Raw genomic sequence first — 14,881 nt, forward strand, 5'->3', positions numbered from 1 at the left:
TAGGAATTTTCCAACTAAGGTGGCTATAATTGGCCATTTCTGGTTGGTTAAAAAAGACTTCGCAGAATATTTCAAGTGCGGACCGATTTTAGGTTTTTTGAAGTCCTAGTCATATTTTCCGACGAAGTGGTTGACATTTAGTATTTCGGTTTCGTTCTGGGTACAAAACGTCTTTGTAGAATTGTTTTCTTATGCCCATTTTTTTTATCCTTCACCACACTGTGGTACAGGGTATTATGTCTTTGTGCATATGTTTGTAGCAGGCAAAAGGAAACGAGATAGACACATGGTTCCTTTTGAGAATGTGCATAGAATCACTTTCTGAGTCGATTTATGCATGTCCGTCCGTCCGTCCGTATGCCCGTCCGTCCGTCTGTTGATGTTAAATTGTAAACAAAGTACGGGTCGCATATGATCCGATTTGGATGAAATTTGGCACAGCTCACTTATTTGGCCCAAGGACAAACCCTATTGAAATTGGAAAAAATCGGTTCAGATTTAGATATAGCTCCCATATATAGTTTCGGCCGATTTTAGGTAAATTGTGCACCAAAGCCCCTGAAAATGGTTTGATTTGCACGAATTTTGGCATAGCATATTGAACTAAGTCAAGTATGACGTGTGCTAATTTTCGTGAAAATCGGTTCAGATTTAGATATACCTCCCATATTTAGTTTCGCCCGATTTGGGTTAATATCTTTCGAGTTGCACGAAATTTGGTATATCCTACTGAATTAGGACTAGAATGATGTGTGTTAAGTTTCGTGAAAATTGGTTCAGATTTAGATATTGCTTCCATATATAGTTTCGATGTAAATGGTGGTCCCTGGTCGATTTACAAAAATCTGTCCCACTGTGCGCAAACGACTCTAAACTTTCCCAAATGAAATTAAATTTAGCATAGGTTCCAGAAAGACATAAAAATCACATATTTAAGTTCGTTCAATTTCATGTCAAAATTCCTTCAAAAAGGTGACGTCTTTTCGGATACATATGTAGAATATACCCAAAGTGGCGAAGGGTATCATATAGTCGGCCCAGTCCGACTTTACTACATTCCTTAATGGTCTATAGTGCATATTTAAGTTTCTCGCATCAACTTTAAGGTTAGTGATGGTATTCGACTCATTTTCTAACCGAAGGCGCTGTATTTTGGCATATCGGTCTCTTGGTTGGTAATAATTCTTATGAAATAATTTTCAATATATCTCCATGTTTTGAGATGGCATATTTTGATCCCACCCAATGTGAAATATATTCGCCAGAAACGTCGGACACCTAATCAAAACCACTTGAGGAATAGTCTTAAAATTTTTATTCTGTTCACTATAAAAAAACACCTTCGAAAACATGAACATTTCTCAACTAGTTCCGTGCCCAAGTGGGTATAAATAGGTGACAACCATAATGTATTCTATTGTTTACTTGAAAAGAATCTATGCGTCACGAGCACGCGCTTCTAAAACAATAAACATATTTTAATCATTTCTGTAGTATTAAAATGTTGCTGCTTAAATTCAAAATACTCGATTTATAGGAAATTTACTAAAAATGTGCATAAAACAGCGATAGGTTAAAGTCCGACAATTTACTCATTTCGAAACACTGTGCCATCTAGGAGATCATTCCGTTCTAGCATCTCTCAGAGACTAATTACATACATGTGTATGACTATTTAAAAATGTACTTGTCATTGTGGAAGATCATCAATTTATAGTGGTGGTATACTCGTATATCGTTTATTACGCCTCTCTTCTATTTAAATACCTCGCACACGCGTTTATTCGTATTTAAACATCCAATCTAATTTCATGCAGCTATCATAAGCACCACCCACTTGAATTGTGTTGTGTTTTCTTCGACTTCTGATGGGTATTTTTTTTTTCTTTTCTTTGAAAATTTCATATTTATTTTTTAATGGCGTCATTCAATAGAATATTCGGTTCTCCGTTTATCCCGAAATTGTGCGCTGCTGTAATCATTGTTTGGGATAATTTGAACATATTTCATCACTTAATTCTAATAATATTGAGGCAATTTTTCTTTTCTTCTAGTCTTATCATTGACGTTTTTGAGTCTGTGTGTGTATGTTTGTGCGCGATGAGCTATTTCCGGAACTTCCTCTTGGCGTGAAGTAGACATGTCTCGTGTCGTTGTTTTGATAGTAAATGGGACATTTTTTGTATGAAAAAAAGGGGTTTTAAATAAGTCATCACGAGCGATTACCTTTCATCGTAGATGTTCAGACGGAGAGGTTTTTGAACTTTAGATAATGTTGTTGTTATTTTGAGAGTGTTTGTCATTTGAAAATTTCATGTTGTTGTGATCGATTGGTGGTATTTAGTTTCGAAGTGATTTGTTTAATACCACAATAAGGTGAAGTGTTTTCAACACTTCGAATTATTCGTCGCAGGTCCCATGATTCACAAATATTCTAATCAGAATAACCTTTTATGTCGATTTAATCATGTTATTTTATTGAAATCAGGGAAAAGTTCCTATAATTAAGGCATAGATTCGAAAGTTTTGAAAGACATTGCTTTTACCCCAGGCGTTTTGGAATAACTAAATTACAATTGTCGGCACAATTTTAGGTATGGCGACTATTTCCAGGGCACTTAAGCAGCTTCTTCGCAATAAATGTTGGCAAATACGTATTCGCAAAAATATTTTAACAAGAACCCCATAAAAAGGTCGAAACCGATTTTTAGTATTTTTCCAACTGAGGTTGCCATTTTTGGTGTTTGGTGGTTAAGAAAAGGTCTTCGCAGAATATTTAAATTACCGGCCGATTTTAAGTTTTTTGATGCCCTATTTTCAGACGTAGTGACTGAAATTTAGAATCTCGGTTTCGTGGTGGGTGATTTTCAAAAATGCATATTAAAAGGTGCTGTATTTTGGCATATCGGTTTCTTGGTTGGTAACAATTCTTATGAAATAATTTTCAATATAGCTCCATGTTTTGAGATGGCATTTTTCCTACACCATCGTTAGCTATTGAATAGTTCTACGACTTTTATGGATTTATAACGGAAATTCGTTCACAAATTGAGAGCTTTTCCGTTTTCATACTATTTTCTATAAAATTCACGCTAAGAACCATTGCAAATAAATATGATGAATAAATAAAATTTATTAACGTGTTAAAAAATGTCCAATAACCCTGAACCTACTGTAAATTGGAGAATGACCGTTATATAGGGGTCGCACTGAAACGAGGACCATTCGGGTATGTTCTGGAACTCACGGTGTGTTCTTTTCATTTACACATACACTTCACCTCAGAAGCTACCTCCTGTTCTGCTTCTCACGTGAATTGAAATTTTGAACTGCGACAAAAATAAACGGCTACATTGTAATTTGCAGAAATAGTGTTGCCATACAATATAAACTGTATTCGTTTTTAACATTGTTTCTGTATTTTTTTAGTAATTTTGTTAATTCTAACGACAATTTTATTATTATTTTTTTAATATTTTATTATTCGCAACATAAAATATATGTATGAAAAACTCTGTAATATCATTAATTTGTTTATTGATTTAAGAGGAACATTTGGTAACCCTATCTTTTTCGGCCTTACTTCAAATCAGCTGTTTGTGTTAAGCGAGAAATTCAGTTGAAGAAAATTCAAGACAAACTTTAATATCTATTTAAAATTTGTTTTTAATGGTGTTTCATGTTCATTTTGTGTTTTAAACAAATTATACGCAATAATAAAATATCAATCTATCATCATGTGCCTTTTTTATTTCAAAAAAGTTTTTCTTTTATATGGAAAAACCTGAATACACCCGACTCTCACTATGGAAATGTAAGTGTAAAGAATACACCTCAAATGGGTGTAAAGTGTGTTACAGAACACCTCGGCGTGTGTTCGATACACTTCTGCCGTTGAAGTGAATGCCAGAACATGCCCGATTGTTAATAATTTTTGGTAAATAAATTTTGGTAAACCCAAAATATCAAAGTATCCGATTCCGTTAAATGAGAGCTACCGTAAAAAGTGCATCAATATTGACCATTTTTGGTAGGGAGATTCTCTATCCATTAAAATCCCAAAAAAAAAAACAAGTGAAAAAGCGTTAAGTTCGGCCGGGCCGAACTTTGGATACCCTCCACCATAGATATACGGGCAGGTACTAGAAATGAAAATATAGGGAACATGTCAAAAAGTGGACCTATACCGACATTTCTAAAAACGGATTATGTAAACCATAATGTAAACAACAATACAAATTTCAGAAAATTTTAATGGATAATTATACCTCCAGCCTTACAGCCTGACGGTGTATACACTTTAACACAATGAAAATGTGCCTCATCGAAATATTGGTTCTAGACCCCATGTTTCTTTGGACCAAATCCGTTTCAGTAATGTTGGATTTCATTCACACCTCGCACATCTTATTATTTCTTCCAAAATTAGTTCAAATTCGAAGATGGGGAATATCGGTCCACTTCTTCTGGTACCTCCACACAGGGGCTAGGTCTAAATGCGAACCTTACGTTTTAATTTTTTATCTCGCTATCCTCCGCAGGTGAAATGATTACAACAGAATCTTAGAACCAAAATTAAAACGCGTAACAAATCAGATAACTATTTTAATATAAAAAAGGGGGTTATATGGGGACTACCCCAAAAAGGGGACGAATATTAATAATTTTTGGTAGGGAGATTTGTTACCATATACGACTACAAAATACCAAATTGCAGCAAATTCGGTTGATAAACGCGTTCAAGAACCCCAAAAAACCGAAAATTGGGGGTATCCTTATATGGGGGCTATCCGAAAAAATGGATCTATATTCATAATTTTTTGTGGGGAGATTTGGTACCTATTAAGAACTCAAAATACTAAAATACAGCTAATTCGGCGGAAAAATACGATCAAAACCCCCAAAATACTGAAAATTAGGAGGTACCGTTATATGGGGACTACCAGAAAAAGTGGACCTATATCCATAATTTTTTGTGGAGAAATTTATTACCCAATAGGAACCCAATAAAGCAAATTTCAGCGAATTCCGTTGAAAAACGCGGTCAAGAACCCCAAAATACCGAAAATTGAGGGGTACCGTTATATTGGGGGTACCAGAAAAAATTGACCTATATTTATAATTTTTAGTAGGTTTATTTGGTACCCAAATAAGAACTCAAAGTACCAAATTTCAGCGAATTCTGTTGAAAAACACGCTCAAGAACCTCAAAATACCGAAATTTTGGGGTTACCCTTACATAGGGGCTGTCCGAAAAAATTGACCTATATTTATAATTTTTAGTGGGGATATTTGCTACCCAATAAGAACTCAAAGTACCAAAATACCGAAAATTGGGGGTATCCTTATATGGGAGCTATGCCTAAACGTGGACCGATATAGCCCATCTTCGAACTTGACGTTCCTGCAGACAAAAGACGACTCTATGCGAAATTTTGGGGCTCTATCTCAATTCGTTTAGACGCTAGAGTGATTACAACAGACAGACGGACAGACGGAAATACATAAATCGTCTAAGAATTTAACGCTGATCAAGAATATATATACTTTATAGGGTCGGAAATGAGTATTTCGATGCGTTACAAACGGAAAAACAAAACTAATATACCCTCCATACTATGGTGGAGGGTATAAAAATTACAGCAAAATTGGTTAAAAGACTTGTCCATAATTTCCAACATACTGAAATTTTTATTGTATCGTTTTTTGAGGGCTACACTGAAAAGTTGTTCAATATTGATAATTTTGGCTTAACTCTAGTTTAGTAAAAACGATCAGATTTTTCTGAAATATTTCCCAGAGGTAGGTATTTTTACCCTAATTATGGGGATATCTTTTTTCTTGGGCGACGTACCTGGTTATTTGACCCGGATGTTCGGGTACGGGTACCCGGTTATATCCGGTTCTACGGATCCGGTTAATATAATATATCATATCATTTTAAGGTTATAAAAATACCTTTCCATTGAGTGGTAATATGATGGGGTTATCTCAAACCATTTTGGAGATATAGTCAAAAAACTGGGTTTTGGTCCCCGATTTTTTTTTTTTTTTGAAAAACTACCTAAAAGTCGAACTTGTTTTTATAGGGTTTAAGGCCTATATCTTTTGATCCACAACAGATACAGCCACATATCGCACCATTTTGGAAAGGGAAAATCGTGGTTTATCATTTAAGCCTGGGATGAATAGGGTCCATTATGGTCCCAAGTTCGACTTTTAGGGAGTTTTTAAAAAAAATCGGGGACCAAACCCAGTTTTTTACTATATCTCTAAATTGAGATAACCCCATCATATTACCACTGAATGGTAAAATTTGGAGGCACCGTTATATGGGGGATATGCCTACATGTCGACTGATATAGCTCTGGCACTTCTGTGCAAATTTTTGGACAGGTAGCTCAGTTTCTACAGATGCTAGAGTGATTACAACAGACTGATGGACATGGCTAGATCGACTTAGAATATTACACTGATCAAGATTATATATACTTCAGAAACGATTATTTTGAAAAAAAAAACAAACATACAACGATGGAGGGTGTAAAAATGGGTAAAAATATGCTGAAGCCAACAATTTTTTGTCTTTTGCTAATTTATGACTAAAATACACCATTTACAGACTTGTGCTCAACGACTGAATTGAAGAACACCATATTGGCAATATAGTTGTAATGTATGATTTTCCGTTATTTCTACCGCATTCAACTAAGCCGGATGCTGACATTTTGAAGCCAAAATTTCCCTGTTTTCGGACGAGCTAGTTGAAGTCCTAAACTTATTATAGCATCGTAGGACTCGTGATTTTACTTCTCAAGATCATTTTTATAAAAAACCTATTTATTGGGTTGAACACCGCGTGATTTTAGTTTTACGTGCTGAATCTATTGAACCAGCCGTGATCAAATCCGACCAATAAAACTGCGGTCAAAAGTACTTTGATAGTAGAAACATCTGCAAATACAGTAGATATCGGATATAAGCACATCTAATATAAGAAAAAATCGCATGTAAGAAAGATTATGAAAAACACCGAGCTTATACTTTCTTATATCCGATAATTCCATATAAGAAAAAACGCATACAAGAAAGAAATCTCCGGTTTTTTTGAGTTTCTTATATCCGATATCCACTGTACATAATTTGAGAATTCGCGTGTATAATCGCTTTATTTTGTATATAAATATAAACATTTATAAGCCAGTAAATGCATCATAAAATGTAGCGATACGTGAATAATTTTATCCAAAATAGATTGGAGAGGCATATACAAGGTTCTTGATGGATATGAGCATATGAGATTTAAAAGCTTTCAAAATATTCGTCCTTTGTAGGGGAGGAGCTATAAGGAGTGGACCAATAAGTCTTGCAACATTATACAGGTTTAGTTAAAATATTAGTCAAAGTTTGGTTCAAATCCGATGGTCTGTTCCCAATTAATTTTCAGCAAAATTTAGACCATTTTGTGGGGGAGGTACCTGAAGGAGTGAACCGATATTCACCATATTCGAACTGGATTAAAGTTTGAAAGAATTATTACGATGTGCACAGCTTGGATATATTTTTTTGATATATTTTTCAATTTCCGGAGGTTAAGGTTCGTGCAATTACTGAGAGTCTGAACTGGCTCCGATGCTTTATCGGATGAATTTTTGTCGAATATCAATAGACTCTAAACAGTAAAGAAAGTAGTAAAGTTGTCGTGGCCCTCGTGATGCCCTTCACCATTTTGAGTATATTCAATAGATGTATACTAGCAGACGTCGGTACAATTTTGGATGTTTGGTGCACCATTTACTTAAAATCGGACGAAAAAATATATGAGAGCTATATCTAAATCTAAGCCGATTCACGTACATCAATCTGTACTTCATTCATTACGCTGTTTAAAATTTTGTTTCAATAGGACAAATATTGAGTATTTGGCCGGTCAGTCTTCTGATTCCCCTTTTGTCTAGTGTTAGGATTTCCATTGCCTTATCCCCTTAACATATTTGTGTTTTTCCCAGTATAAATTTATGGAGAATCAACTTTTACTTGGACAAAACTAATACAACTCTTCAGTATGAAAAAATTACCGTGAGAGGGTAAAAAAATGAAAGGCTCAAACATCAGTATTTCAAGGGACTGATAAGCATGGAGGAGGGTCAAAAATGGTATGGGAGGATGGAGCTCAAAGTATTTACGATATTTATAAATAATCGTTAGGATTGTTTATAAAAAAGTGTTGGAAAACGCAACGGTTCCCTTCGCTGAAGAAAATATACCCCTTATTTGGGTGTTTCAGATTGACAATAACCTCCAAAAATTCATCAAAATATGTCAAAGATTGGTTGCGGGAATCAAAAATCAGGGATTTATTGTCACCAACACAATAATCAGATCTGTACTCTATAGAAAAATCTTTGAAATATAATAGATAGCAAAATCAAAGGAGTTTCACAAACGAGCAGGCATAGCCTCTCCCAATAGCTCAGGATGCAAGGAATAGTAAACACTAGAATCAAATTAAGTAGCCTATAGATTCGATGCCTCGTAGGTATGCTGTCCTAATCAAAAATAACGATTATGCTGCTGATTACTAGCTAAATTTACTTATTTAAAAGAAAAATCCAAAAATTGCTTTAGTTTTGACGAAGGAAAAATTGGGTCAATTTAGTGCTCCCATAGAATATTTTTTTATTTCAAAATAAATTTTGCGTTCATATTTTTTGTTCTTATACCCTACACAACTATGTTGTCAGGGTGTTATAGCCTTGTATAGCCTCAAGAGTATGTAACGTCAAGAAATATTGGTCCTAGATCGTCATATCTCGACTAGCTGAGTCGATCTAGACATGTGTGTCCATCCGTCCGTACGTCCATTATTATTTGTAAACATGCTATGGACCAATCGTCACGAAGTTTTGCATGTATGATGGATTCTGGCGAAAGAAGAGCCCTAATGTTTTTGGTAAATATCCGTTATTATTTAGGTGATGAATAAAATTATCTTTATCTGTTTTTCTGGTCGCTCTAAAGGCCACAATTTTGAACCAACCACCACAAAATTTTACACATAGAGAAGTGTCTGGCCAAAGAATAAGCGTGACTGTTTTGCTGAAGATCGGTCAATATTTAGCGGGTCAAATGGACCCAGACTTTTGTTGTGAAGAAGTACAAAATTTCGATTCTATGTTGAACTTACATATTTATTCATGAAGGACATAGACCCGAGAAGTTGATAATATATCCAAGAGGAGTAGTTGACCTTTAAATAGATATCAATTTTATTGTTTTATGTACTTAGAACTGCTGTTTAGATGACGATCGGTTAATATTCTGATGTACAAATCAACAAAACCTAAAGTGGCAAAATTTTTATTATTTTATGCCGTAAATATTTGCATCGGGAAACAATATTTGGAAAATACTCCTGGGTTAGAAAGTGGAGCTGTTGACTTATAATCGGTCAAGAGAAATATTGCCAGGCTCAGAATATAGATCCGCAGAAAGTTAGATTTTAGTGGTAATTGTGTAGGATATCCGACAATACTACTCCGTTCACTGGTTTAAAGATGGATAAATTGCCCATTTATTTCTAAAAAAACTTTTATTCAGTTTGCAAAAACAGTAAGGATAGTTCAAAAGTCGGGCGGGACCGACTATATGATGCCCTTCACCAATTTGGGTATATTGTACATATGTATTCTAACAATTGCATGCAATTGCATTTAATTTCATAATTTCTATGTCGAAATCTGAACCGATTTTCCCGAAACTTACCACACACCATTCTAGACTCAATTCAGTAAGCTATGACAAATTTCATGCAAATCGAAGGATATAAAGGAACTTTGGTGCAATATTAACCTAAAATCGGACGAAAATATATATGGGAGCTATATCGAAAACTGAACCGATTTTCCCGAAATTTAAAACACATTGTTCTAGTCTTAATTCAGTACGATATGCCAAATTTCGTGCAAATCGACGGATATATAGGGACTTTGGTGCAATATTAACATTAAATCGGACGAATATATATATGGGAGCTATATCGAAATCTGAACCGATTTTCCCGAAACTTACCACTCATAATTTAAGACTCAATTCAGTACGCTGTGCCAAATTTCGTGCAAATCGAATTATACAAAGCGACTTTGGATAAAAATCGGATGAACATAGATATGGGCGCTATATCTAAATATAAACCAATTTTCACGAAATTTAACACACATCGTTCTATACTCAATTCAGTATGCTATGCCAAATTTCGTGCAAATCAAAGGATATATAGGGTGCACCATTACCTGAAATCGGACGAAAATATATATGGGATCTATATCTAAATCTGAACTGATTTTTTCCAATTTCAATTGGGCCAAATATATTAGCTGTGCCAAATTTCATCCAAGTCGAATCAAAAATGTGACCTGTACTTTGCTTACAATTTAATATGGACAGACGGACGGACGGACATGCATAAATCGACTTAAAAAGTGATTCTATGCATATTCTCCTTGTGTCAAACTCGTTTTCTTTTGCCTGTTACAAACATATGCACAAAGACATAATACACTGTACCACAGTTTGGTGAAGGGTATAAAAAAGAGTTCAGTCATTCCGTGGAACCATCTAATTGAAATGAACTTTTCCGCAAAAAGAATGATCGTTCGTTATAATTTAGTTAGAATAATTTTTCTCTGACACGCTTGCAAGTTACTTTATACCATTCAACATAACAATTCTTGCAGATGATTTTCGAATGTCGGATATACGAGAGGTAAACATCTGACAACATTTTGTTGATATTTGTGAACACACAAACCATGTACTTTTCCCCAAATACATATGTACACGCACACCGTTCCGTATGATCGGAATGTAAATACATTCGTAAAAGTTTATATTAAGCATTTTCAATAAATAACATTTTGTGTTTATGCATTTTGGGGCAGTTTTCCTTGTACTAAGCTGCATTGTATGCAGCGTGTGATGTAGGAATTGTCTTGCGGGGACCAGAAATATTGGGGATGGGAATGGACAAATGTTTATATGTCAGCGTAACTGAAACATTAATTCAATGTAATAAATGCTGATATTTTTAGTTTTTATATTCGAATATGTGATACGTGCAGGAGGGTGTGCATTTGTTGTCTTGTTCCACTTATTCTAAACAGTTGTTCTGTTGGGTATTTTTAGAACATTTTATTTTATTTACAAATTTACGAGAAGAGTGTCTAATTGAAGTGACATTTACTTAAAGAGAAAATCACTTTCTATACCCTTAGTATACATTTATTGGCTACTTTAGTTTTTTTTTTTATTTTCGAACAATTATCCGGCATTACTATACCTGTAAATTTTGAAGTAGTCACAGTTCGTAAAAATAATTTTAATTCCAATCAGACCATATTATACCCTACACAACTTCCACGAAAATCCAACTCTGCGTGGTTCTATATTCTATAGATCGACTCGAGAAACACACAAAAAAAAAAGTTTTCGGCCACTTCATCCCAATAGTATTGTATGATCATCATCGAAAATTATAGGCGTTTCCCTTGACCATACCTGAATCCTCATGGAAATTTTCAAAGCGATCAGCGCTATATTTTCGCCCTAGTGTTGTAATGGGTTACTAAATAATATTTCAATACGTTAGCACCTGGAAATATTTGAGTGTAACTCCCACATCAGAGTACATACGACAATATAATTTGTATCAATTTGAAGGTCAACCACTCCTCTTGGACATACTATCAACATCTGGGGGAGTAACTATATACGCCATAGAATACAAATTTTGTTATTTTTCACACAAAAGTCAGGGTCCATTTGACGCCCTAAATATTGACCGATCTTTATCAAACCAGGCATGCTTATTCTTTGGCAGAAAACCAGACAAAAAAAAAACAGTAAGTAAAGTAGTAAAGTCGGACGGGGCCGACTATATGATACCCTTCACCACTTTCGGTATATTCAACAGATGAATCCTAACAGGCGTTGAAGGACCATAAACACGAAAATTGATCCATAAACATGTCATTCTGCAACCTATACTAAATTTTTCATTTGATCAGATACAGAGTTGCTATATATATATATATACATAATGAGACTTGCCAGATTTCGATTTCAATGAGACTTGACAGAGATTAACTTATATTAACCACAGTTCATTGTACAAAATTGTGTGACAATCGGACAAACTTTGGGTCTTTAGTGCACAATTTACATAAAATCGGAAGAATAGATATATAGGAGCTATATCTAAATCTGAACCGATTTTCACGACACTAGACAAACATCATTCTAGACCTATTTCATTACGCTATGCCGTGCAAATATATCTAAATATATATCTATATCTAAATATAATCATGCCAAATTTCGTCCAAATCTAAATATATATAGAGACTTTGATACACCATTTACATTAAATCGGCCAAAAATACATATGTAAGCTATATCTAAATCTGGACCGATTTTCAGGAAACGTAACACACATCATGCTAGAACCAATTCAGTACGCTATACAAAATTTCGTTCACATCGAAAGATATATAAGGACTTTGAGTCACCTGTATCTAAATCTGGACCGATTTTCAGGAAACTTGGTACACATCAGTCTAGACCTAATTCATTACGTTATGCCAAATTTCGTCCAAATCGAAAGATATATAAGGACTTTGGTACACCATTTACATTAAATCGGTCGAAAATATATATGGGAGCTATATCTATATCTGGACCGATTTTTCTCAATTTCAATAGGGTTCGTCCTTTGGCCAAATAAGTGACCTATGCCAAATTTCATTTAAATCGGATCATAACTGCGACCTGTACTTTGCCTACAATTTAACATGGACATACGGACGGACATTCATAAATCGACTCAGAAAGTGATTCTATGCATATTCTCAAAAGGAACCATGTGTCTATCTCGTTTCCTTTTGCCTGTTACAAACATATGCACAAAGACATAATACCCTGTACCACAGTGTGGTGAAGGGTATAATTAAGTATTTTGTCCATTTCACCCCCTAAATATTAACCGATCTTTGCCAAAAACAATAGGTCTTCATTGGCCAGAACCCATCCTACATGCAAAATTTCGTGGCCCATAACTGTGGTCTGTATCGTGTTTACAAATTATAATGGACAGACGGGCGGACGGACGGACACACATGCCTAGATCGACTCAGCTAGTCGAGATATGACGATCGGTGTACTTAAAGGTGGGTCTAGGACCTATATTTCGCGGCGTTACAAATTCTTGGGGCTGCACAAAGCTATAATACCCTGACAACATAGTTGTGTAGGGTATAAAAATGATTAATATTGGTAGATTTTGCGCATAGCCTTTTTATAAATATGCAGACTCGTTAGAGGTTTTATGATGGTCCTTGGAGCATTTTCCAATCGATGTGACTATATTTTAGCATTACGAAGTGGCTGTATTTTGGCATTCCGGCACCTTGGCGCGTGAATAACTTGTTCACAGAACATTTTAAATATAAGTCCACATTTTTACATAGTACCCGCACATAAGTCATTTGTCACTTTTGGTAAGTTGAAGACCAGTTGAAGTCCAATTTTCCAAACTGAGTGTCTGTAATTCGTTTCCTCGTAGCACCAATTTACCATGTCATAGTCCCATTACGAAAGACCCGACGGATTTTAGGTATTTTAAATGTCCATCTCATAGTGGAGGGTATTAGAAGTTTCGCCCGACGAACTTTACGACAATTTTACTCGTTTCTGCTATCCTCTGAATAATGAAAATAAACACGCGATCACTAATCTCTTTAAATAATAAAAATATGACCTTTTACTGGAAACCCTGATATGAAATCATCAATGATGAAATGATTCTAAACGTCAAAATTATTACTGCTTGCATTAACAAATTTTAAAGAAGGTCACCAAAGGTCAAGTTGTAATAATGTGATGGCATTGTTATTTACGAATTTCTTAAAATGTTTCATTTACGAAAAATGTTAACCCACAATTCCAAAAGAACAAAATTTTGTTTTGTAATCATATTTTTTATATTTAAATACTTTACATGTACCACATATCTTCAGTACAAATTGTAATCTCAATACATCATATATTAAGACGAGGAGATAAAAAATAAAAACAATGACTCTATTTACCATTATAGTACTTGCATTGAGTATAACCGTTGCATCTGGTTTACCCTCCTACGGTAGTGGATATGTTAAATCTCCAGCGTCTTCATCATCTGCTGCAACAAAGACATTCCCAGCTCCTGCTGCCGTTTATAATTCCGTTCATACTCCTGTTACCATTCCTCGTCTTCCTTGCCCTAAAAATTATATTTTCAGTTGTCAACCTGTTTTGAAACCGGCACCATGTTCACCGCATGCAACAACAGCAGCAGCACATCGAGAATCAGCCGGAGCATATTCGGATAATACACCTGTGATTGTAGTGCCACCCGAATTTGTTGAAGGATATCAAAGGAATTAAAGGTTTTAAATATGATTTAATTTAGGAAATAAAAAAAATGAAATGAAAAATTCGAAATATCTGCAATTTTTTTTTATAATGCGGATTTTGCGAGATAAAGTAAAAGCTTATTCTTACGGGTCTTATATATCACAAAATTATCTAAGACCATGAACATAGCGAAAATGACGCGAGGCCTTTGTATAAGGAATTTTTTCTAGATTTTCCACTCTATGAGTATTTAAATGTCAATGTGGGGCCAACTCGTTGAATAACTTAGGCCAACATCGATAAATGCAAAACATAAAATGCCAGTCTATTTGGTTAAAATCGTGCTCAAAATACCAAAAATTGGAAGGTACCTTAATATGGGGACTACAGAAGTATCGTTTGTTACGATGAAATAATTTATTTTATAGAA

General features: G+C 34.8%; 1 protein-coding gene across 1 annotated transcript; it reads left to right on the plus strand.

Annotated features, from left to right (window-relative positions):
- Positions 1-14,130: 14,130 nt before the first annotated feature.
- Positions 14,131-14,481, plus strand: LOC133336855 (vitelline membrane protein Vm34Ca-like). Its single transcript, XM_061545129.1, has one exon. It carries the CDS (start codon positions 14,131-14,133, stop codon positions 14,479-14,481), a length of 351 nt encoding a protein of 116 aa, XP_061401113.1.
- Positions 14,482-14,881: the final 400 nt, after the last annotated feature.

Source organism: Musca vetustissima, unplaced genomic scaffold (genome assembly GCF_032173495.1).
Source record: "Musca vetustissima isolate MV318-11 ecotype Yass unplaced genomic scaffold, APGP_CSIRO_Mvet_v1 utg36870, whole genome shotgun sequence".
NCBI lineage: Eukaryota > Metazoa > Arthropoda > Insecta > Diptera > Muscidae > Musca > Musca vetustissima.

What these genes read in the sequence shown, in the direction of transcription:
- LOC133336855 (XM_061545129.1), top strand. Translation starts at nt 14,131, where the DNA reads ATGACTCTATTTACCATTATAGTACTTGCATTGAGTATAACCGTTGCA.